Raw genomic sequence first — 17,318 nt, 5'->3', positions numbered from 1 at the left:
TGGCTAGGATACCTGGGCAGGCACTACATTGCCGAGCCCTGATATAAGGTGACCCTGAGTCAGGCTATTGGCCCATCTAGCCTAGGGTAACTTCCTCTGACTAGCAGTAGCTCTCAAGTTCCTAAGCAGAGATCCTTCCCACATCCAGTCCCCAAGGTTCTTTTAAGCTCCCAAACATTGCTCTTCAGGAAGAAACAGAAAGTCAGAGATGCCCTACTTCTTGGGGGACAGCTTTTAAAAATTCTCACCACAATGTGTGTTTTTTTTAAAAAAAGTAAATCAAAACAAGTGCCACATATTTGAATTCACACACTCTAGCTGCATACTTCATTCTCATTATAAAATGTGGTTTTTAGTATAATTTGGAATTATTTTTACACTGGAGGGGAAGGAGGGCTCACATGCACAAGATATTTCAGGACAATAAATGTGTGGAAGTTGGAGAATGTAGAAGTTGGAGAATGTCTGTCTAATCTAGCATCCTGCTTTCATGAGGAAACTCTGGATTAGGGCGCAATCCTATGCATGTTTAGACAGAAAAAGTCCTACATTTGCAGGAATTTTTTCTGTCTAAACATGCATAGGATTGCACCCTTAGTTGCCAATTTGAGAGGCCCACAAACAGGCCATGAAGTGTAACAGGCCTCCCCTTTCCCCCTCCCTCAGCTACTGCTCTTCAGTGACATACTGCTCCTGAATATGGAAGCTCCATTTAGGCTGCAAACTTATACCAGCTTACTTTGAAGTAAGCCCCACTGAACCCAATGTGAGTAGACATGAATAGGGTTGGACTGTTATTTTAATGACTAATGGTCTGTTCTCCATGGATTTCCCTACAGCCCTGTTAAAGCCATCAAAAGTTAATCAGAGCCTTTAATGTTTGGCTTCCCCCTGGATCCTTTTTTTAAAAACTGTTGCTGTTACCTTGTCTACTTTCCAGCCCTCCAGTAAGGAGCCCAGTTGTAGTGACAAGCTGATTTTTTTTTTTGAAGTTCAACCACTTACCACCTGAGCTGACTTGTTTAACATTTGAGTGACTTGCTATATTTTAATTTCTAAATTACCACTTGAATCTCCTCTCCTTTGACCTTAGGGCCAAACTACATGTTATGTTAGTCATACTTTAAAATACACAACAACATGCTTGAACTGGCCACTTTAATTCCAAAGAAAAAGCAGCAGTTGGGCCCTGGCACAGAACATACTCCCAATCTGAAATGGGGTCACCACGCACCAGTTTCCTGTTGAAAATTCCTTCCCCATCCCACTGTTATTCCACGCCCCAAGAAGGTGCCCTTTACTGCAAAACAGCAGCTATTTTCAGCAAGATTCTGGTGCAGGGCCCGTTCAAACAAGATCTTTTTAAAAGTGTGAATAATTTTTCATGTAGTTTGGCCCTCGGTTCTTCACACACTGACCCTGGAAAAAAACGGTTCAGGTGTGAGTACCTGTCCAAGGTCTTCAAGCAGTGAAGACCAATGTAGATAATTCATCCTGCTTCTCTGCACCCTATTAACCTCCCGTGTGCCTTCAGCGCTGCTTTCTAACAGCCCAACTCCCTCCCTAGCTGATTTTCTGCTTCTGATGTATTTAAAGAATTACAAAAGAAGCAGCTAAGTTAAAGTCCCTTACCTGTGGATTAAGCACCCAGAACCTCACTGGCCTATGAACCTTTAGCAGAAAGTTCCCTACGTTGTAATACTGCCCTCCAAGCTTTTTCCATGGGAAATGGAGCAGAGCTGCAGAGCCTTGGAAGAAATCTAAGGCAGCCTTCTCCAACCTGGCTTCCTCCAGAGGTGTGGGACTACAACTCCCACCACCCCAGCCAGTAGATGATGGGAGGGGTGATGGGAGTTGTAGTCCAACACCTCTGGAGGCAGCCCAGTTGGGGCTGATCTAAGGGGCCAATTCCTGAACTTCTTAACTGGGGACTGCAGCCAAACATGGCTCTCCAATGAGGAGGCATTTCCAGCACAGCTTTATTGCATTCTTCCACACTTTCCATCAGCTTTCCCCAACCCAGCGCCCTCCAGATGTGTTGGACTGCAACTCCCATCATTCCTCACCAGATGCTAACCAGGAATGATGGGAGTTGCAGTCCAACTCAACTGGGGGGTGCCAGGTGGGGGAAGGCTAAATTACATTTAGGTGTAGCCTTTGCACCAAAGAAATGTAATACATCTCTGAGGCGGCCCTTCACTGTGAAAGAGGCAAAGATGATCCATCCCAACCCTCATCAGCTATATTCACTGGACAGCCTTGGGCATGTTAACTACTGCTCAGCCCAAACAGCCTCATTGGGCTTGTCAATAAGATAAGATTAAAAAGGTAAAAGGTAAAGGTGTCCCCAACCAGTCGTGTCCGACTCTAGGGGGTGGTGCTCATCTCCATTTCTAAGCCAAAGAGCCAGCGCTGCCCAAAGACGCTTCCGTGGTCATGTGGCCGGCATGACTGAACACCGAGGTGCACGGAACGCTGTTACCTTTCCTGCCGAGGCGGTACCTATTTATCTACTTGCAATTTCTTGCTTTCGAACTGCTAGGTTGGCAGAAGCTGGGACTGAAGACGGGAGCTCACTCTGTCACGCAGCACTTGGGTCTCGAACTGCTGTCCTGCCGACCTTCCGGTCTGCAGTTCAGCGTCTTAACCACTAAGCCACCGTGGCCCCTATAATAATATAAGATAAGATCAGGCAAGGACATCTATCGCGCCCCACATATGTCCTTGGCCTGGGACAGCTCCCCAAAGAAATCCAAACACAAGCAGCCCCTGACCCAGGACTAGACCCTTTGACTGAGGCTTCGATACTTGTGATTGATCTCAGGGCACTGGCTCCCCCACCGCCCTGCAGCAGGCACACAGCTGCTGGTGGTAATTGACACCTAACCCTTAACAATTTTCATGAGGTGTGAATCAGCTCCCCCACCCCCATGTCGGCTGCGCACTGCTCCACGGAGATCAGCGTATGTGTGGCTCCTTCGCCTGTCCCATGGATCTTGCGCTGCAGAGCTGGACGGGCTGTGTGTTCCTCGCTTTTTGTGGCAGGGGGAAAAGTCCCAACAGGCGGAAGCAGATTTCAAGCAGGGCCCGTTGTAGAGTTCAGTACTTGGGGGGGCTGATGCTAGGAACATCGGAAGCCACCTTATATTGAGCCATGCAGTTCTGTTTGCATTACGTGTCGTTTAAATGCAACCTATTAATATCTGTTACTGTCATATAGAAATTTTTGAACTTAAATTGTGGATGGTTGACACTACGCTGTATTGCATGCTTAACAAGCGATTGGTCCAACATTAATTAGGGACCTTGTGTATTCACTTGTATAGGCAAGTTCTGTTGGGTGTACAGATACCACACATTTACTGTAAAATATTTGTATTTTTAATTCTGAGTGTATAATTTTGCTTCTTGCAACATACATCACTTGGGCTATATACATCACATCGATCTGTTTGGCTGGTGTTATACTGAGTTAGGCCACTGATCCATCTAGCCCAGTACTGTCAACACCGACTGGCAGCAGCTCTCCAGCATGTCAGGCAGGATTCCTTCCTAGTCCTACCTGGAGATGCCGGGCATCAAACCCGTGATCTTCTGCATGCAAAGCTCTGCCACTGAGCTACAGTCCCTCCCCTACATAGAAGCCATAGTGAATGAGGGGCGGAGGACTGGCTCCTTCCTCTTAGGACCTTCTTCACGTATGGCAGAAATTAGCAAGTACATGCCTATATAGAGTGGGTATATGGAGATTCCTGAAACATGCAAGAGCCTGCCTGCCTGCCTGCCTGCCTTCCTTTCCAATCTCTATGGAACATGGCATGTACAAAAGAGGGAGGATATGGCTCTCACAGATGTTTACAGGGAACACCACTGGTACATGCGGAATACAGGAAAGGCTGGCTCTATCATACAAATACACTGCTGCACTGTCTGGAGTGCAATTCAGTTCAAGGGGCTCCTGTCATGCCAGAAGCTGTACAGAAGTTCACATGCTATATCTCACATGTACAAACTCAACATGCTTCCCAAAACTCCCTGAGATGCCCCAGGGGATACTGAGAGGCACTCTCTCTTTCTATTAGAATAACCTCACCCTGCCAAGGTGGAAGGGGGGAACCTTGAGCCAATTCTGTATGGAGCAGGGATGTGGAACCCTGAGAGCCTAAACTGGCCTGCAGAGGTTCTGCATCTGGCCTGCAGAGCCTCCTTGGGTTTCTCCAGGTGATGAGGCTTAGAGAAATGCAAAATGGCTGGGGCGGGCGGGCAGGGTGACATCTTCTGGACTGCAGACAGTCTGGTGGGGAACAGTTCCATTCTCCACCCAAATGTAGATTTGCACCCCTGGTATACAGGAAAGTACCCCCTATTTCTAAGGTATGGACATCTCGGTAGACTGGCAGTTTGTACTTGGAACCTATTTTGCTCATATGGGGAAAAGCATTTTAATGGAGAAATAGCATACATGGGGGATGCATAAAATACAGAGTGTTTGGTCTTCAAGTATTCTGGGTAACCATTTGAATAGATTGTATCCCTTCGAAAAGAAATGTAGATTGTCTGTTTTTTAGCCTCTTAGCATCTGGTGTATTTGTAAAACTCTCTGGCCATCTATCAAGTGGAAAAGGCCATCATGTCAAAGATGAAGGAAAAAAAGGTTGATTTGGAATGAGAGTATCTGATCCACACTTAGGAAATAGATAAAATGTCAAGACCTCGGCTGCAGATTAATTTCAGTGCTGTTGACAGTTTTATTTAGTACATACCCCTTGGAGAGGACGGACTGGTGGGATATCGTAGGTATCCTTCTGGTATTTGGTAGGGAACTCGTAAACATAACCTTGTCCTGACCTGACTGGAGTTACTACCTATGGGTTAAAAGGGAAAGACAGGAAAACATAAATAGTGAGGCACTTAGCCAGTCTCAGGCTGAACATGTTAAGAGTCTCTGTGCAAGCATTTATTTTACTGATTGTTGTACTTTTCCTTACAGTTTTAATAGTGAAAAAACCTTGTCATATGTTTTGATAGTAAAATATGTATCCCAAAACTTGTGGATGATAAATATCACCTCCATCCTTTTTCACATTAAGGGTGCAATCCTACGTATGTTTAGACGGTTGTGAACTGTTTGTTGGTTAACAACCCATAGTTAAACCATAGTGCAGGGTTCTCACATAATGATGACCCATGATTCAACAACAACTCACACTTAACCCATACTCTGGATTGTCATTACGTGCAAACCAGGTCCATGAGTGTCCCTTTATGATGCATGTTTCCTAACATACACACGTCTGTCTCATTCACATATTGCTTCTTAGGTGTATACTTAAAACATCAAATGTGTGAAGCAGCTCATAGTTAGCCAGTCACTGGAATCTGTCTCCACCACCCCACACTCACTCCTTGAATTTAAGCTCAGTCCCCATTCTCAGAAATCACAACGTAAGCACCAGTGCTGGGCCAAATCCAGGGGCCCATAAGATCTGTGGGTCAGATACATTGCACCTGATCAGTATGCATACAGACTGAATAGTGGGAGGTAAGTAATGGTAGAGCAGTTTAGGGCACAATCCCATGCATATTTAGACTGAAAAAAAGTCCTACAACTCCCAGCATTCCTCAGCCTGCCATGCTGACTGAGGAATGCTGGGAGCTGTAGGACTTTTTTTCAGTCTAAATATGCATGGGATTGTGCCCTAAACTGCTCTACCATTACTTACCTCCCACTATTCAGTCTGTATGCATACTGATCAGGTGCAATGTATCTGACCCACAGATCTTATGGGCCCCTGGATTTGGCCCAGCACTGGTGCTTACGTTGTGATTTCTGAGAATGGGGACTGAGCTTAAATTCAAGGAGTGAGTGTGGGGTGGTGGAGACAGATTCCAGTGACTGGCTAACTATGAGCTGCTTCACACATTTGATGTTTTAAGTATACACCTAAGAAGCAATATGTGAATGAGACAGACGTGTGTATGTTAGGAAACATGCATCATAAAGGGACACTCATGGACCTGGTTTGCACGTAATGACAATCCAGAGTATGGGTTAAGTGTGAGTTGTTGTTGAATCATGGGTCATCATTATGTGAGAACCCTGCACTATGGTTTAACTATGGGTTGTTAACCAACAAACAGTTCACAACCGAACAGCAAACCCTGGGTTCACTTCCTGTGTTGTTCGTGGTTGTTAACAACCCAGAGTTAAACTATAGTGCAGGGTTCGCATGTAACAACCACCCCACGATTCAACAACCACCCATAATTCAGCAACCCACGATTCAACAACAACCCATACTCAGGGTTGTCATTACATGCGAACTAGGCCATTAGAGAGCCATTGGTTACTGCTCCCTACAGTGAAAATTTAACCATGATGTCAGTGACAGATCCATTCCTTGATTCAAGTCAGTATTTCAGAATGCCCTAGGTTAAGCACAGACTTGTCCACCCCAAGATTTATACTAGGTGGGAAGGCGAGAGGGACTCAAGCAGGAACAACAGATGTCTTTTTGAGCAGCTGTATGCCAGGAAAAAACCTGAACAATACACTCCACACCGGTTCAGCTTATTCACCATCCAGATTCTTATTCTTAAGGAGTCTGTGGGCCAAACTAGATGAGATGCCACTAACGATTGTGTGAATGGCTTTTCAAAAGTAAATTGCATATGTGCTGGGCCTGATCTAGATTGGGTCCCCAGCATTGGGCTAGGGGGCCTTGATCGGGGCCCCTGCGTCAGCTTTTTCCCAATGCAAACAGCAGGCGCACGAGGCGCAATTGGATCGGGTTGGTTGGTTGGTTTATTTATTTGTTTATTACGTTTCTACACTGCCCAATAGCCGAAGCTCTCTGGGTGGTTCACAACAATTAAAACCATAAAAGATGAAACAATAAAATACAGATGACAATATTAAATTTTAAAGGCTTAAACCTACAATACAAAGATAAAATAATGAAACAAACGCTAGCAGCAAAAGATTTAAAATACAGTACCAGATCAAAACAAACTGAAAAACTAAAATGCCTGGGAGAATAAAAAGGTCTTCACCTGGAGTCAAAATGAGCACAATGTCGGTGCTAGGTGAACATCTCTGGGAAGCTCATTCCACAATTGGGGTGCCACAGCAGAAAAGGCCCTCTTCCTAGTAGCCACCCACCTCACTCCCTTTGGCAGGGGCTCCCAGAGAAGGACTGCTGAAGCTGATCTTCGGATCTGGGCAGGTATATATGGGAGGAAATGATCCTTCAGGTAGCCTGGCCCCAAGCCATTTAGGGCTTTGAATGTTAGTATCAGCACTTTGAATTGGGCCTATAAATGGACTGGCAGCCAGTACAGATGAAAGGGCACTGGCATAATATGATCACATTGGCCAATCCCTCATGTTTGCCAGTCCCAGGGGGTGGGGGGAGGATTACAGGGGGTGGGGGGAGGATTCAAGTCCTCCTACCCCCCATACCAGAGCTCTGATCTGTATCAGGCCCTCAACACCTGCAATTTCCTTTTCAAAAACTATTCATGTAACTGCTAGTTGTGTGAATGGCATCTCATCTAGTTTGATACCTGGGTCCTCTGATCCCAACACTTAACTTTCTTTTACCCATATTAATGCTGTGAAGGAGGACACCCCCCCACACACACACACACCTCCTCACCTCAGTTTCAATATGTTCTAACAAACTGCCACTGGTTTCAAATGAATCTGGGTTGACAAATTCTTTACATTGGGAATGAATATCTGCATGGCAAACATTAGTTCAGGGAGACTTTAAAAAATATTATAAAACACATGTTATTTAAATAAATGTTATTTAGCCTCTGATGCCAGAGTTTGGGTTGCTCAGAACTGTTGCTTAGTTTAACAGAGGAGGGCTTGAGATGAGAATTGCTTTATTTTCCTTGTAAGTGCCCAGCAAAATATTGGAGGCTGAGGGTCAACACAGACATTACTTTAAATGTGTGCCTAGCAGCTATGTCTTTTTTCTTCTTCTTCTTCATTTTTACTCTAGAATAGTCATAGGGCCCCTGATCTGGATTGAGACCCTAGTGTGTGTGTGTGTGTGTGCGTGTGTGTGGTGGGGGCTTTTAAGATCTGGATTGGAGCTCTGCACCTACTCTAAAGGAAGTAGGATTACGGGACTTTAGTCCAGCACACGTGGAGGGTGCTTGGTTGGAGCAGGGTTCTGTAGCAATCACAAATGTGCACGCACACCCCTCCCCCAATAAAGTGCCACAAGCTCTTTCAACCCCCTTCCTTCCCTTGATCACACACATAGTTTTGGAGCAGTGTTTTTCCTAAGATTGACAAATGTGCAACCTATCTGCCTTGGATCTCTCAGTGACAAGTTCATTATTACCCTGACCTACTAATTCCCAATACTAAGCATAATTGTTGCAGAAATGCTTTGGAACAAAATGACTTTAAGAGAGGGCACATTTTACTACTCCCCGCCCCCCCTCCAGGGACTCTTCATTTGCAGCGATTCTGTTTTACATAAATAACAAGTCCCTATGGCATTGCAAACTATCCTTTAGGGCAGCAGATACGGCAAATTAGAAACAAAAGCCTCTTCCCCAGGCAGCCTTAAATTTTAATCCTCCCTCTCATGTAAAAAGTTTGGCGTCAGGCTGCTTATACAACGTTTGGAGAAAAATGCTCAATCATGGCAGGCAAAGCTGAAATGTGCTATTCTGGAACCCAGCCAAAGGCACCAGTAATCATATGCATCCATGGAAAATCTAGTGTGGGATCTCCCCGCCCCCACCATCCTAGCTCATTATGTTTGTATGGTAATACAGTAAGAGGAAGGGGACAATGCAGCCTCCTACTTTACATGGGCGTACACCTTTTCCCTCTTGCTTACATGTGGACCCTGGCACATGCAGATTGCTGCCACAGACAGCTCAGAATAGGGATGGGGGAACAAGCAATATTCGAGCTTGTTAAGGTTCTGTGAATTCTTCCTCGAAGCTCATGTTGCCTCTTTTGCATTCCCAAACATGGGCGTTCCCCCCCCCCCCACAGCGCAACTGGGAAAAATGTGCATTTTTAAAAGTGCACATTTCCCGCCATTGAATTTGTTTTGGCATTTTTAAAAACGTGCATGTTTCCTGACTGAAAATACACATTTTGCCCAATAGACTCGAGTGTGAAAGTGCAGATTGGAGGAGGCAGCGGTGGGAGGATTTGTACATTTCACATATGCATGTTTGCTGTTCCCCACAAATGTACCTCTGACAGATGCTGTGAACTTGTGGCTTGATGATATGATCAGCTTCACATAGGCGGCACCTTATAATATAAGATCAGGCCATAAAGTCAGTGCAAATGTCAGAGGTATGCTTAATGCTGCGTTCCACCACTTCAGTGCCATCTGCAAGTTTACATAAAAATCCAATGCTGGTTTGTTTGTTTGTTTTTTGAGAAAGGAGTGCCTATGAACCTGTGATATGGCCACAAAAATGTAGCACCCCAACTTGTACACTTTTGGAACCAAAAACTTGTACACTTTTGGAACCCCTCTGGGTCATGCAAGTGCTTACCCTAAGACTTATTCCAGAATCTATCCAATGGGACTTATATGTATTTTTCTGGAACAACAACTCCTTCACTTCCCATGCAGCATGGGAAATGACTTTTGAAACAAAGGGGACTTTCAAAAGCAACTTGCAACATGGCATGGGGACCTGTTTGGGGAAGATAACGAGTCAGAAGTCCCACTGGGTGAATGCAAGCCATTCTGGGGTAAGAAGACAGACCAGAGAAATGTTGAGAAAACATAGGTTATGAATGGAAGATGACGTTTGATTGGGGGGGGGGGGCATAACAAGCCTTGTCTGGAAACACCCCTGGTCTGTTTAAAATCTTAGCACACTATGCAATAGTTGGAAATGAGTCAATAAGAAATTAAAGGGGTGGCTTAGGCCGTATAATCCAATTGTTAGGAACTCAGTAGTGGTGCTAGTGGGGCTTGAGCCATGAACTTCAGTGCTCTGAGGCTGGAACCTAGCCTAGTGAGCTTCCATGGGATGTATGTGCTCACCAGCCTCAGAGCCTTCTTTAGGCACAAAAGGAAACAGGGATATGCGGCCTCAGTACCTGGGACTGGGAGGCTGCATGCAGCCTCTGGATTGGTCAATCTTGGTATAGATGCTGGTAGAAGGTCTTTCTGTCCTTTCCAGGTCCACAGGGTAGGCAGTTCCTTCTGCATATTGCACTTCAGGCTCTAGCCCCCACTCAGGCTATTAAGCTCCCAACTCCAGCTCCAGCTATTTATTTCAGGGGCCCTGGATTAAGAACTCACCCACCAGGTCTAGATTTGGGTATGCATGGCCCCAACACTGAGGTTGCAGTCATGTAAACACTTCCCCGGGAGTAAGTCTCAGTGAGCTCAATGGGACTTGGTTCAGAGTAGATGTGCATAGGCTTGCACTGCAAGATACTTAAGACTCTCGTGCATCTCCTAGGATGAATAGACAATGCCTTCGTTGCCATCCATGCATCTATTTCATACAACGTCTTATACGAGACATTTTTCTATGGTTACCCTAGACTGGCCCTATCATTAGGCAGAGTGAGGCAACCACCTCAGGTGGCAGCAGTTGGGGGCGGCAGCAGCAGCGGCAGCTCCACAGTAGTCCTTCCGGAGCCCCCCAGCCATTTCACCCTCTTGGGGGACAAAGCTGTGTGTGCCACACACCTTGTCCTGGACTCCTTAAACTAACTTGCTGCCCTCAGGTGTGATAGAAGACCCTATCATGTTGCAGTGCTGAAGGAAGATTACACTGAAGTAAGATTCAACTGCCCAGCCAGCTTCTGTCCATGGATTGGAAGGGGACGCCATCTTGTCCAGTCTTGGGCTGGCCCTGTGGTTATCTCAGCTATCAAACCTGCCTCTTTTGGAGATTAACCAGGGCAGAGTCAAACCTTAGTGGAGGAGTGAAGGCTGCTAACCCATGGCTGGATCATACGCTACTCCAGCGATACCTGTTTGTTTGTTACAAATGTCTATACTACCCTTCATCATTGATTCCAGGGCTGTGTACAATACATCAAATCAAATAAGATACAACAAATGATAACAGCAAATCAAGCTGCACAAAGCAATAGCAGAAGCAGGAGGAGGAGTGGGAGCACTCCACAAAAGCAGCTAAACGAATTTAAAGACCTGTTAGGAAGAAATTGTGTGGGTTGGGAAAATGTCACAGTTTTTTCCCCCCATGCCAATGTTTTCCCTCCCTGGGGGCCTGGAGAATGCTGAGGCGGGAAGGAGCCACATCATTCCTCCAACCCACATGATTCCTTCCTACAAGACAATGCCAGAACAGCGTGGGTTCCAGCCACATGGAAGCAGCTCGGGTAACTTGATGAATCGGCCTTGAGATGGAGCTGAAGTTTCAGAAGTATGGCAAGCTCCCTTTGGCCCCGCCTGGTGGCTGAGCTAAGCGTGGATCTGTGGACAAGGCTTTTGCGTAAGTTCTCCTCTGGCCTGGTTTCAATGATAATGTTACGTTCCCTAGGCCTTCAGAGCGCAAAGGGCTGTACCAGCCTTCCCCAACCTGGGGCCCTCCAGATGTGTTGAACTACAACTCCCTTAATCCCTGGCTGGGGGATTATGGGAATTGTAGTCGAACGCATCTAGAGGGCCCCCGGCTGGGGAGGCCTGGGCTATACACTGAAATAAACAAAATCCAAACAGCACGTTTTGCAATTCATTATTTAAAACAACGAGCTTCCAAACGGACGGAAACAAGAGGCAGAAAAGAAACATTCTTTCCCTGCTTGCCCTCTCTTCTTTTGACATTCTGGTATGAAGGAATTTGCTTCCGGAGAAATGTCAATGAACTGCAGGGCTGTCATTTCTCCCTCTTTTCTTTTAGAAGAATGCCTGTGGTCATCTGGTTCTTGAAAATGCTGCATCTCAAAGCAGAAATGTTTTACTTGTTTATGCATTAAAAGAACCAGATGGTGCACCCAAAATCTCTCTCTCTCACGCCTGACAATTGCCAAACATTGTGACCATTTCATTGATGCAGAACGACGAAACGGAGGTAACAAGACTTGGCTCTAGTGAAACAGCCAAAGAACATATGTCAAACCTGGAATATAAAGAAATGCTTATTATTTAAAAAAGAAAAGAACAAAGCTGACCGTCTGCTGGAGTTCTTAGCCCTGTAAGAGTGGTGACTTGGGCTTTCTTTATGCCAGCTCTGTGTTCTTTTACCAAGAGAAGTGCTGAGTGTGCATGTACTCTGTCAAGTATCCAACTCTGCGGTTCATTAAATCCCTTTTCCTTACACAAAAGGGGGAAATCCTTCCTATTCATTACCTAAAATTTTAAAACAGACGAGCATTTAAGAACGTATGAAAAATGGCCTTGCTGGATGAGGCCATCTAGATCAGGTTCCCAACTTTTTTTGGACCGTGAGCACATTTGGGAATTTGAGAAACTGCTGTGGGCATCACCACAAAATGGCTCCCACGGAGGATGTAGCTTGTCACATAATGGCTGCCGTGGATGCTTTTTTTTTAATTATTATTTTTTTTTGAAGGGGGCAGGGAGTGGAAAACTTCATGGGTTTTGTCAGAGATCTGCACTGGGGACCCCGATCTAGATTCTGTCCTGTGCTTAATTCTGCTATTGGTGATGTTTCAAAGTTTTAAATTTGTTTTTAAAGTTTCAGAATTGTTTTAAAGTGTTTTAAAACATGTTTAAAAGCTTTTAAGGGTGCAATCCTATGCATGTTTAGACAGAAACAAAATTCTACAACTTCCAGTATCCCTCCAGTCAGCCATGGCTGGGAATTGTAGGACTTTTTTCTGCCTAGACATGCATAGGATTGCACCCTAAATTATTTTAAGTTTTAATTGTAAGTCGCCTTGGGGGCCCTATTTGGGCCAAAAGGCAATTCATAGATTTATACATGAATAATAACTAAATGTATCTAGTCCAGCAGTCTTTCAACAGTGGCCAAGAATGAGTTTCATGGGTTACTGCACTTGGAGGTGGGGTTTTAAGAAAAGGCCGGTCCTGTTATTATTTCAAGTACAATCTTAGTTATGTTGGTTTTTCAATGGATTTCTAATGGAATTATCCCTGTTGATTCATACCAGCAGTGGAACAGACCAGAATCAGACATATCCCATTTAAATCGTACAGAGTAGAATGAAAACAGAATTTCCACACTACTTTTATGCCAAAACCTTCATAATGTTTAATATAAGAGAGAATTGCTATTCTACAGATATTCAGTGCATGCATGTTGTGTAGAACCATTATCTACGTGCAACATGTTATCCTGTACACCACCTCAAGTGCGCCTTTGGCACAGAAAGGTGTGATATATATACATTAATATTAAAAAAAAAAAACTACTGAGGGCCAAAAACCACACAGAGCTATTTTGCAGCTACATTTTAAAGACATAGGAAAAGTAACACAGTGGCTGAAAGCAATCTGACTATGTTTATACCAGGCTGAAGAATCCTGTGAGTCAAAACACCCCGGCAGCCGCTCAATCATAAAGGAGCTTATGTGGAAAGATGGTGACTTGCCCAAAGCCCTATAGGTGTGCTTCAGAGGTGAGCATGGGATCGGACTCTCCTTAGCCTCCCACCCCCAAAACTCAACAGCTCCAACTATCACATCACAGTGGTCCCTGAACTTGGAGAGGTATTCATTTGCTTTACCCCTTCTGAAGATTCTTTAACTCCTTCTTTATTCAGGAAGAGTGTGAGGGAACATCTCTTTCTCCTCAACAGTACGATGCTTTAAAACAGAGCTGTGCACAAATGGCCTCTCAAAATTCTCCGGCCTATTTGTGGGAAGAGAAATAGGGGGGATAATTTCACCGAATTTCTCCTAGGGGAGGAGAAATTCTCCAACAATTTCTCACAGACAGGGCCCACTATTGGCAGGGGTTGTAGCACGGGTTCTTTTTTCCCTAAGGGTCATTGGTTTATTGTACTGCTCCTGCAAGTGGCAACAGCTTCAACTGTGTTGATACTTCCATTTTCTGAGGCAGAATTTTGAATTTATTTTGGTTTTTGAGCTTACCTAATCACTGCGAGGTAGGTGGCCAAGGGTGCTATGTGTGTTTTCTCTCTCTATTACACCTCTTTCCATTGCTCTGCAGCCTCCCAGGCCACCTGATGTTCCTGAACTGAAAAAGCCCCATGGGAGGAATTACCTCATGATGTCTTCCTCATGATGGCTTCATTTGAAGTGTGGGAAGCTGAGGAGGCTACAGGCTGCCATAGAGATTATTGTACAATGAATCTCTGTACACTCCATGGCTACCTCATAAGTGAGGTAAGCACAAGAATCCCAAACCCAACTCATGAGAATTTCTCTGAAATTTCTTCTCCTTTGAATTTCTTTTCAAAAGCAGTTTCTTTTCTATCAAATTGAATGAGAATGGTCTAAAAAAATGTGGGGGAAATTTTCAGCACAGCACTACTTTAAAAACAGATTCAGCTACCCTACATTCTTTGAAACCCTTTTTTATGACTATCTAAAGATCAAAGGAAGACAATGACTTAACAAGAGGGGCCAGATCAGAGAATAAATGTGGGCGACCTCTACCCCATCCTCCATCTTTCGAGCAAGAATGGCAGAGGCAGGTGCAACGGATTAAAGATTTTCTGATGAGGGCTTCTCCTCTTATATTTCCAGCAGTTGACCAAAGTCAGGTCCTGATGAATAGCAGTTTCCGAAGATAATATACTCACAAAAAAAATCTAATTAAAACTGATTGTTCTTAACAAAAGAACTCAGTGTTCTCTCCAGCATACAGGAATGCTGCCATACTGAAGCAAGTAGTAAGTGAAGCTTACTATGAAGCCTAAGGTTAGGAATCCATGTTCACTAAAGTAGGGGCGGGGAAGGCAGGCTTGATGAAATTTTGCTTGGTAAAAGGATCATTTCGAGCCTGTTAAAGAAATTTCTTCACAAACTGATCACCCCAATGCTTTAAGAATCAGCCAGTGTTTAAATGCCCAGTATATGATGGATCTCCTGACACATCTAAGGATAGGTAAACATGAATAAAACCAGAGAGACCAGGAATTGAGTGAATTCATAAATGGTATTTCTGCTATTCTAAGTTAGCTATTTCCCTTTGTGTTGAGGAACAGTGAAAGGGTACCATGAGGATGATTTACGTAATTGTCCTCCTTACATCTATGCACTTGCTTTGCAGCTGTCCCCAACCTGGTGGTCTCCCAATGTGTTGGAACTACAAATCGGTTCTTTAGTTATGACTGATAGTTCAAAGTTGTTTTTAATTATATGTTGTGTATATTGTCTGTGTGCTTTTATGTAAATGGATTTTAAACTGTTTATGTTGTACTTAATATTTTCACTTCTGTAAACTGCCCAGGGAGCTATGGCTATGGGGTGGTATAGAAACATAATACAAATAAATTAACAACAACAACAAATCTCATAATCCCTAGCTAGCCATATTTCCAACAACTCTGAAACATCCTCACATATTACATTTTTAGTTGCACATCTAAGGGTGTGTTTTTTTTAATGTAGACACCTAAAAATATGTTGGAAGAGGTCCTATTTTTGATTCAGAGGGACCTCTATTACACTACTAATGAAATGTCGAATTAGTATCATTCCGGCTTGCTTACTACATTACAGCAGGCGTGTTGAACCTCTTTCAGCCCAAGGACTACATTCAATGGTGGAGAAGCTCTCAGGGGCTGTTTTGAGTGGTCGGTGGGGCTGAAGGCAAAAGGGAGCAGGGCCAAAAATACCAGGAATACCAAAAATTACCAGGAGGGGGCAATCGCTAGACAGCATCTGTGGGAACATAAGATTGTTCAGTTTCCTGGCTCCAAGCTGGGAGCAAGAAAACCGCGCTCCCCTCCCCCTTGTAGGTGGTGCAGAAAGAACCACGCCAGCTACCTCTTCACGCTCTCAGAACAGAGAGGAGTGCGGAGATGGAGGAAAGGAGGCGTTCCTGGGGGTAGGGCGGGGCGGGGAGGGGAGGAGACTGCGGTGGCAGGTATATGACATATCCTATGGCTGCTCCAGCCTCCTTCCCTCCGCCTCCCCAAAGCCTCTGCTAGACAGGCGAAACACCCGTCTAGCTAAAATGTGGAGCAGGAGGCACAAGGCGCTGCCCACTCTGCATTGGATGCTCGTAAGCCTCCAAGTTTGGAGGCTTGTGTGTAGGCAGGGCGCATCCCATAGGATTGTACCCTAATGCTCTTACTGCTAGTAATTAGGCTTTAAGAGAGACATTTCCCCTTATAGAGAGGGAAAAACTGTGCGAAAATCAGGAAACCATCAAATAATCGGTGGCTGGGGAATGGTAAGGGATCTTGGCCATCTGGGGAAACCTGGAAGGCTGGATTGGGACCACAGGAAGGCCAAATTTGGCCCGTGGGCCCACAGTTCAACACCTCTGTATGGCCTTGTTTTAAATGAACATGATAACGTTGAAGGAAACAATGTTATAACTTGTATTAAAAAAACCTGAAATAAGGTTGATGAAAGTCATCTGACTAGATAGGCCACAGCAATTAAATATTTTAAAGATAACATTGCCCTTTAACTACAGTTTGGCTCTCACTTTGGTGTTAACAAGCAATTGCCTTAACCAGTCCCAACCAGCTTGTGGTGCTGTATTGCAGCATCAGACACAAACAAAGGTTTGTTCACTGGGTATCTGTGAAGGAACAATACCTCTCTGTTAGTTCTCTTGTCTCTATGCATTCTTTGAACCAGCGCATTAGTAACATACTAATGTTGTGTTAATTTTTCCTTGCTTGAATGTGAATAAGGAGACCTTTAATAATCAGGAGCACTATAAAATTGAGCATAATTAACCAGAGAAAAGGATAAACTTGATTTTTACAGCACGCCGAAGAGCTGCATATGAGAAACAGTACGTTTCTCCATACGAAAACCAATATTTCTTTACTTAAACATCCCAAGCCAAGTCCCCAACATACTTAAAAGGGTATGATTGATACAATTTTTGTCATTCGCATTCAACCACATTAAACAGTTGTGTTCTTAAACTTTGCACTCCCCAACAGCAAAGATTCACTGTTTCTGTGTCATAGGAAAGTATCCTGCCAAAGTTTTCCAATCCCCCCCAAACAAAGTCAGTCACTCAGCCACTGAGTAACTCAGTCCTTGTTGGGTTGTTTTGGGGGTTCCCCTCCTCTTTAAAGTTTCTATTCCCTAAATATTTTTTTGTATTGCTCCCAGTTTGGGATTTCCCCAAGCCTGCTAATACTACCCTCTTGTGCAGAAGTGGAGCTATTTTGGCTAGATAAGCAAAGGCACGTA

At 44.5% G+C, this 17,318-nt stretch overlaps 1 protein-coding gene across 2 annotated transcripts in view; it reads right to left on the bottom strand.

Moving 5' to 3' along the window:
• The window catches only part of NEDD9 (neural precursor cell expressed, developmentally down-regulated 9), an 83,435-nt gene that overhangs the window by 10,674 nt on the left and 55,443 nt on the right, over nt 1-17,318 (bottom strand). For both annotated transcript variants that reach the window (XM_084850333.1, XM_084850334.1), the window contains one exon: nt 4,764-4,865. In XM_084850333.1, the coding sequence (XP_084706459.1) occupies nt 4,764-4,865 (102 nt within the window). The remainder of the gene's footprint in view (nt 1-4,763; nt 4,866-17,318) is intronic.

This window comes from Heloderma suspectum, chromosome 4, assembly GCF_057233095.1.
Source record: "Heloderma suspectum isolate Gila_16-S chromosome 4, 16-S_ref, whole genome shotgun sequence".
Taxonomy (NCBI): Eukaryota; Metazoa; Chordata; class Lepidosauria; order Squamata; family Helodermatidae; genus Heloderma; species Heloderma suspectum.
This window is presented reverse-complemented; position numbering and strand designations above follow the sequence as displayed.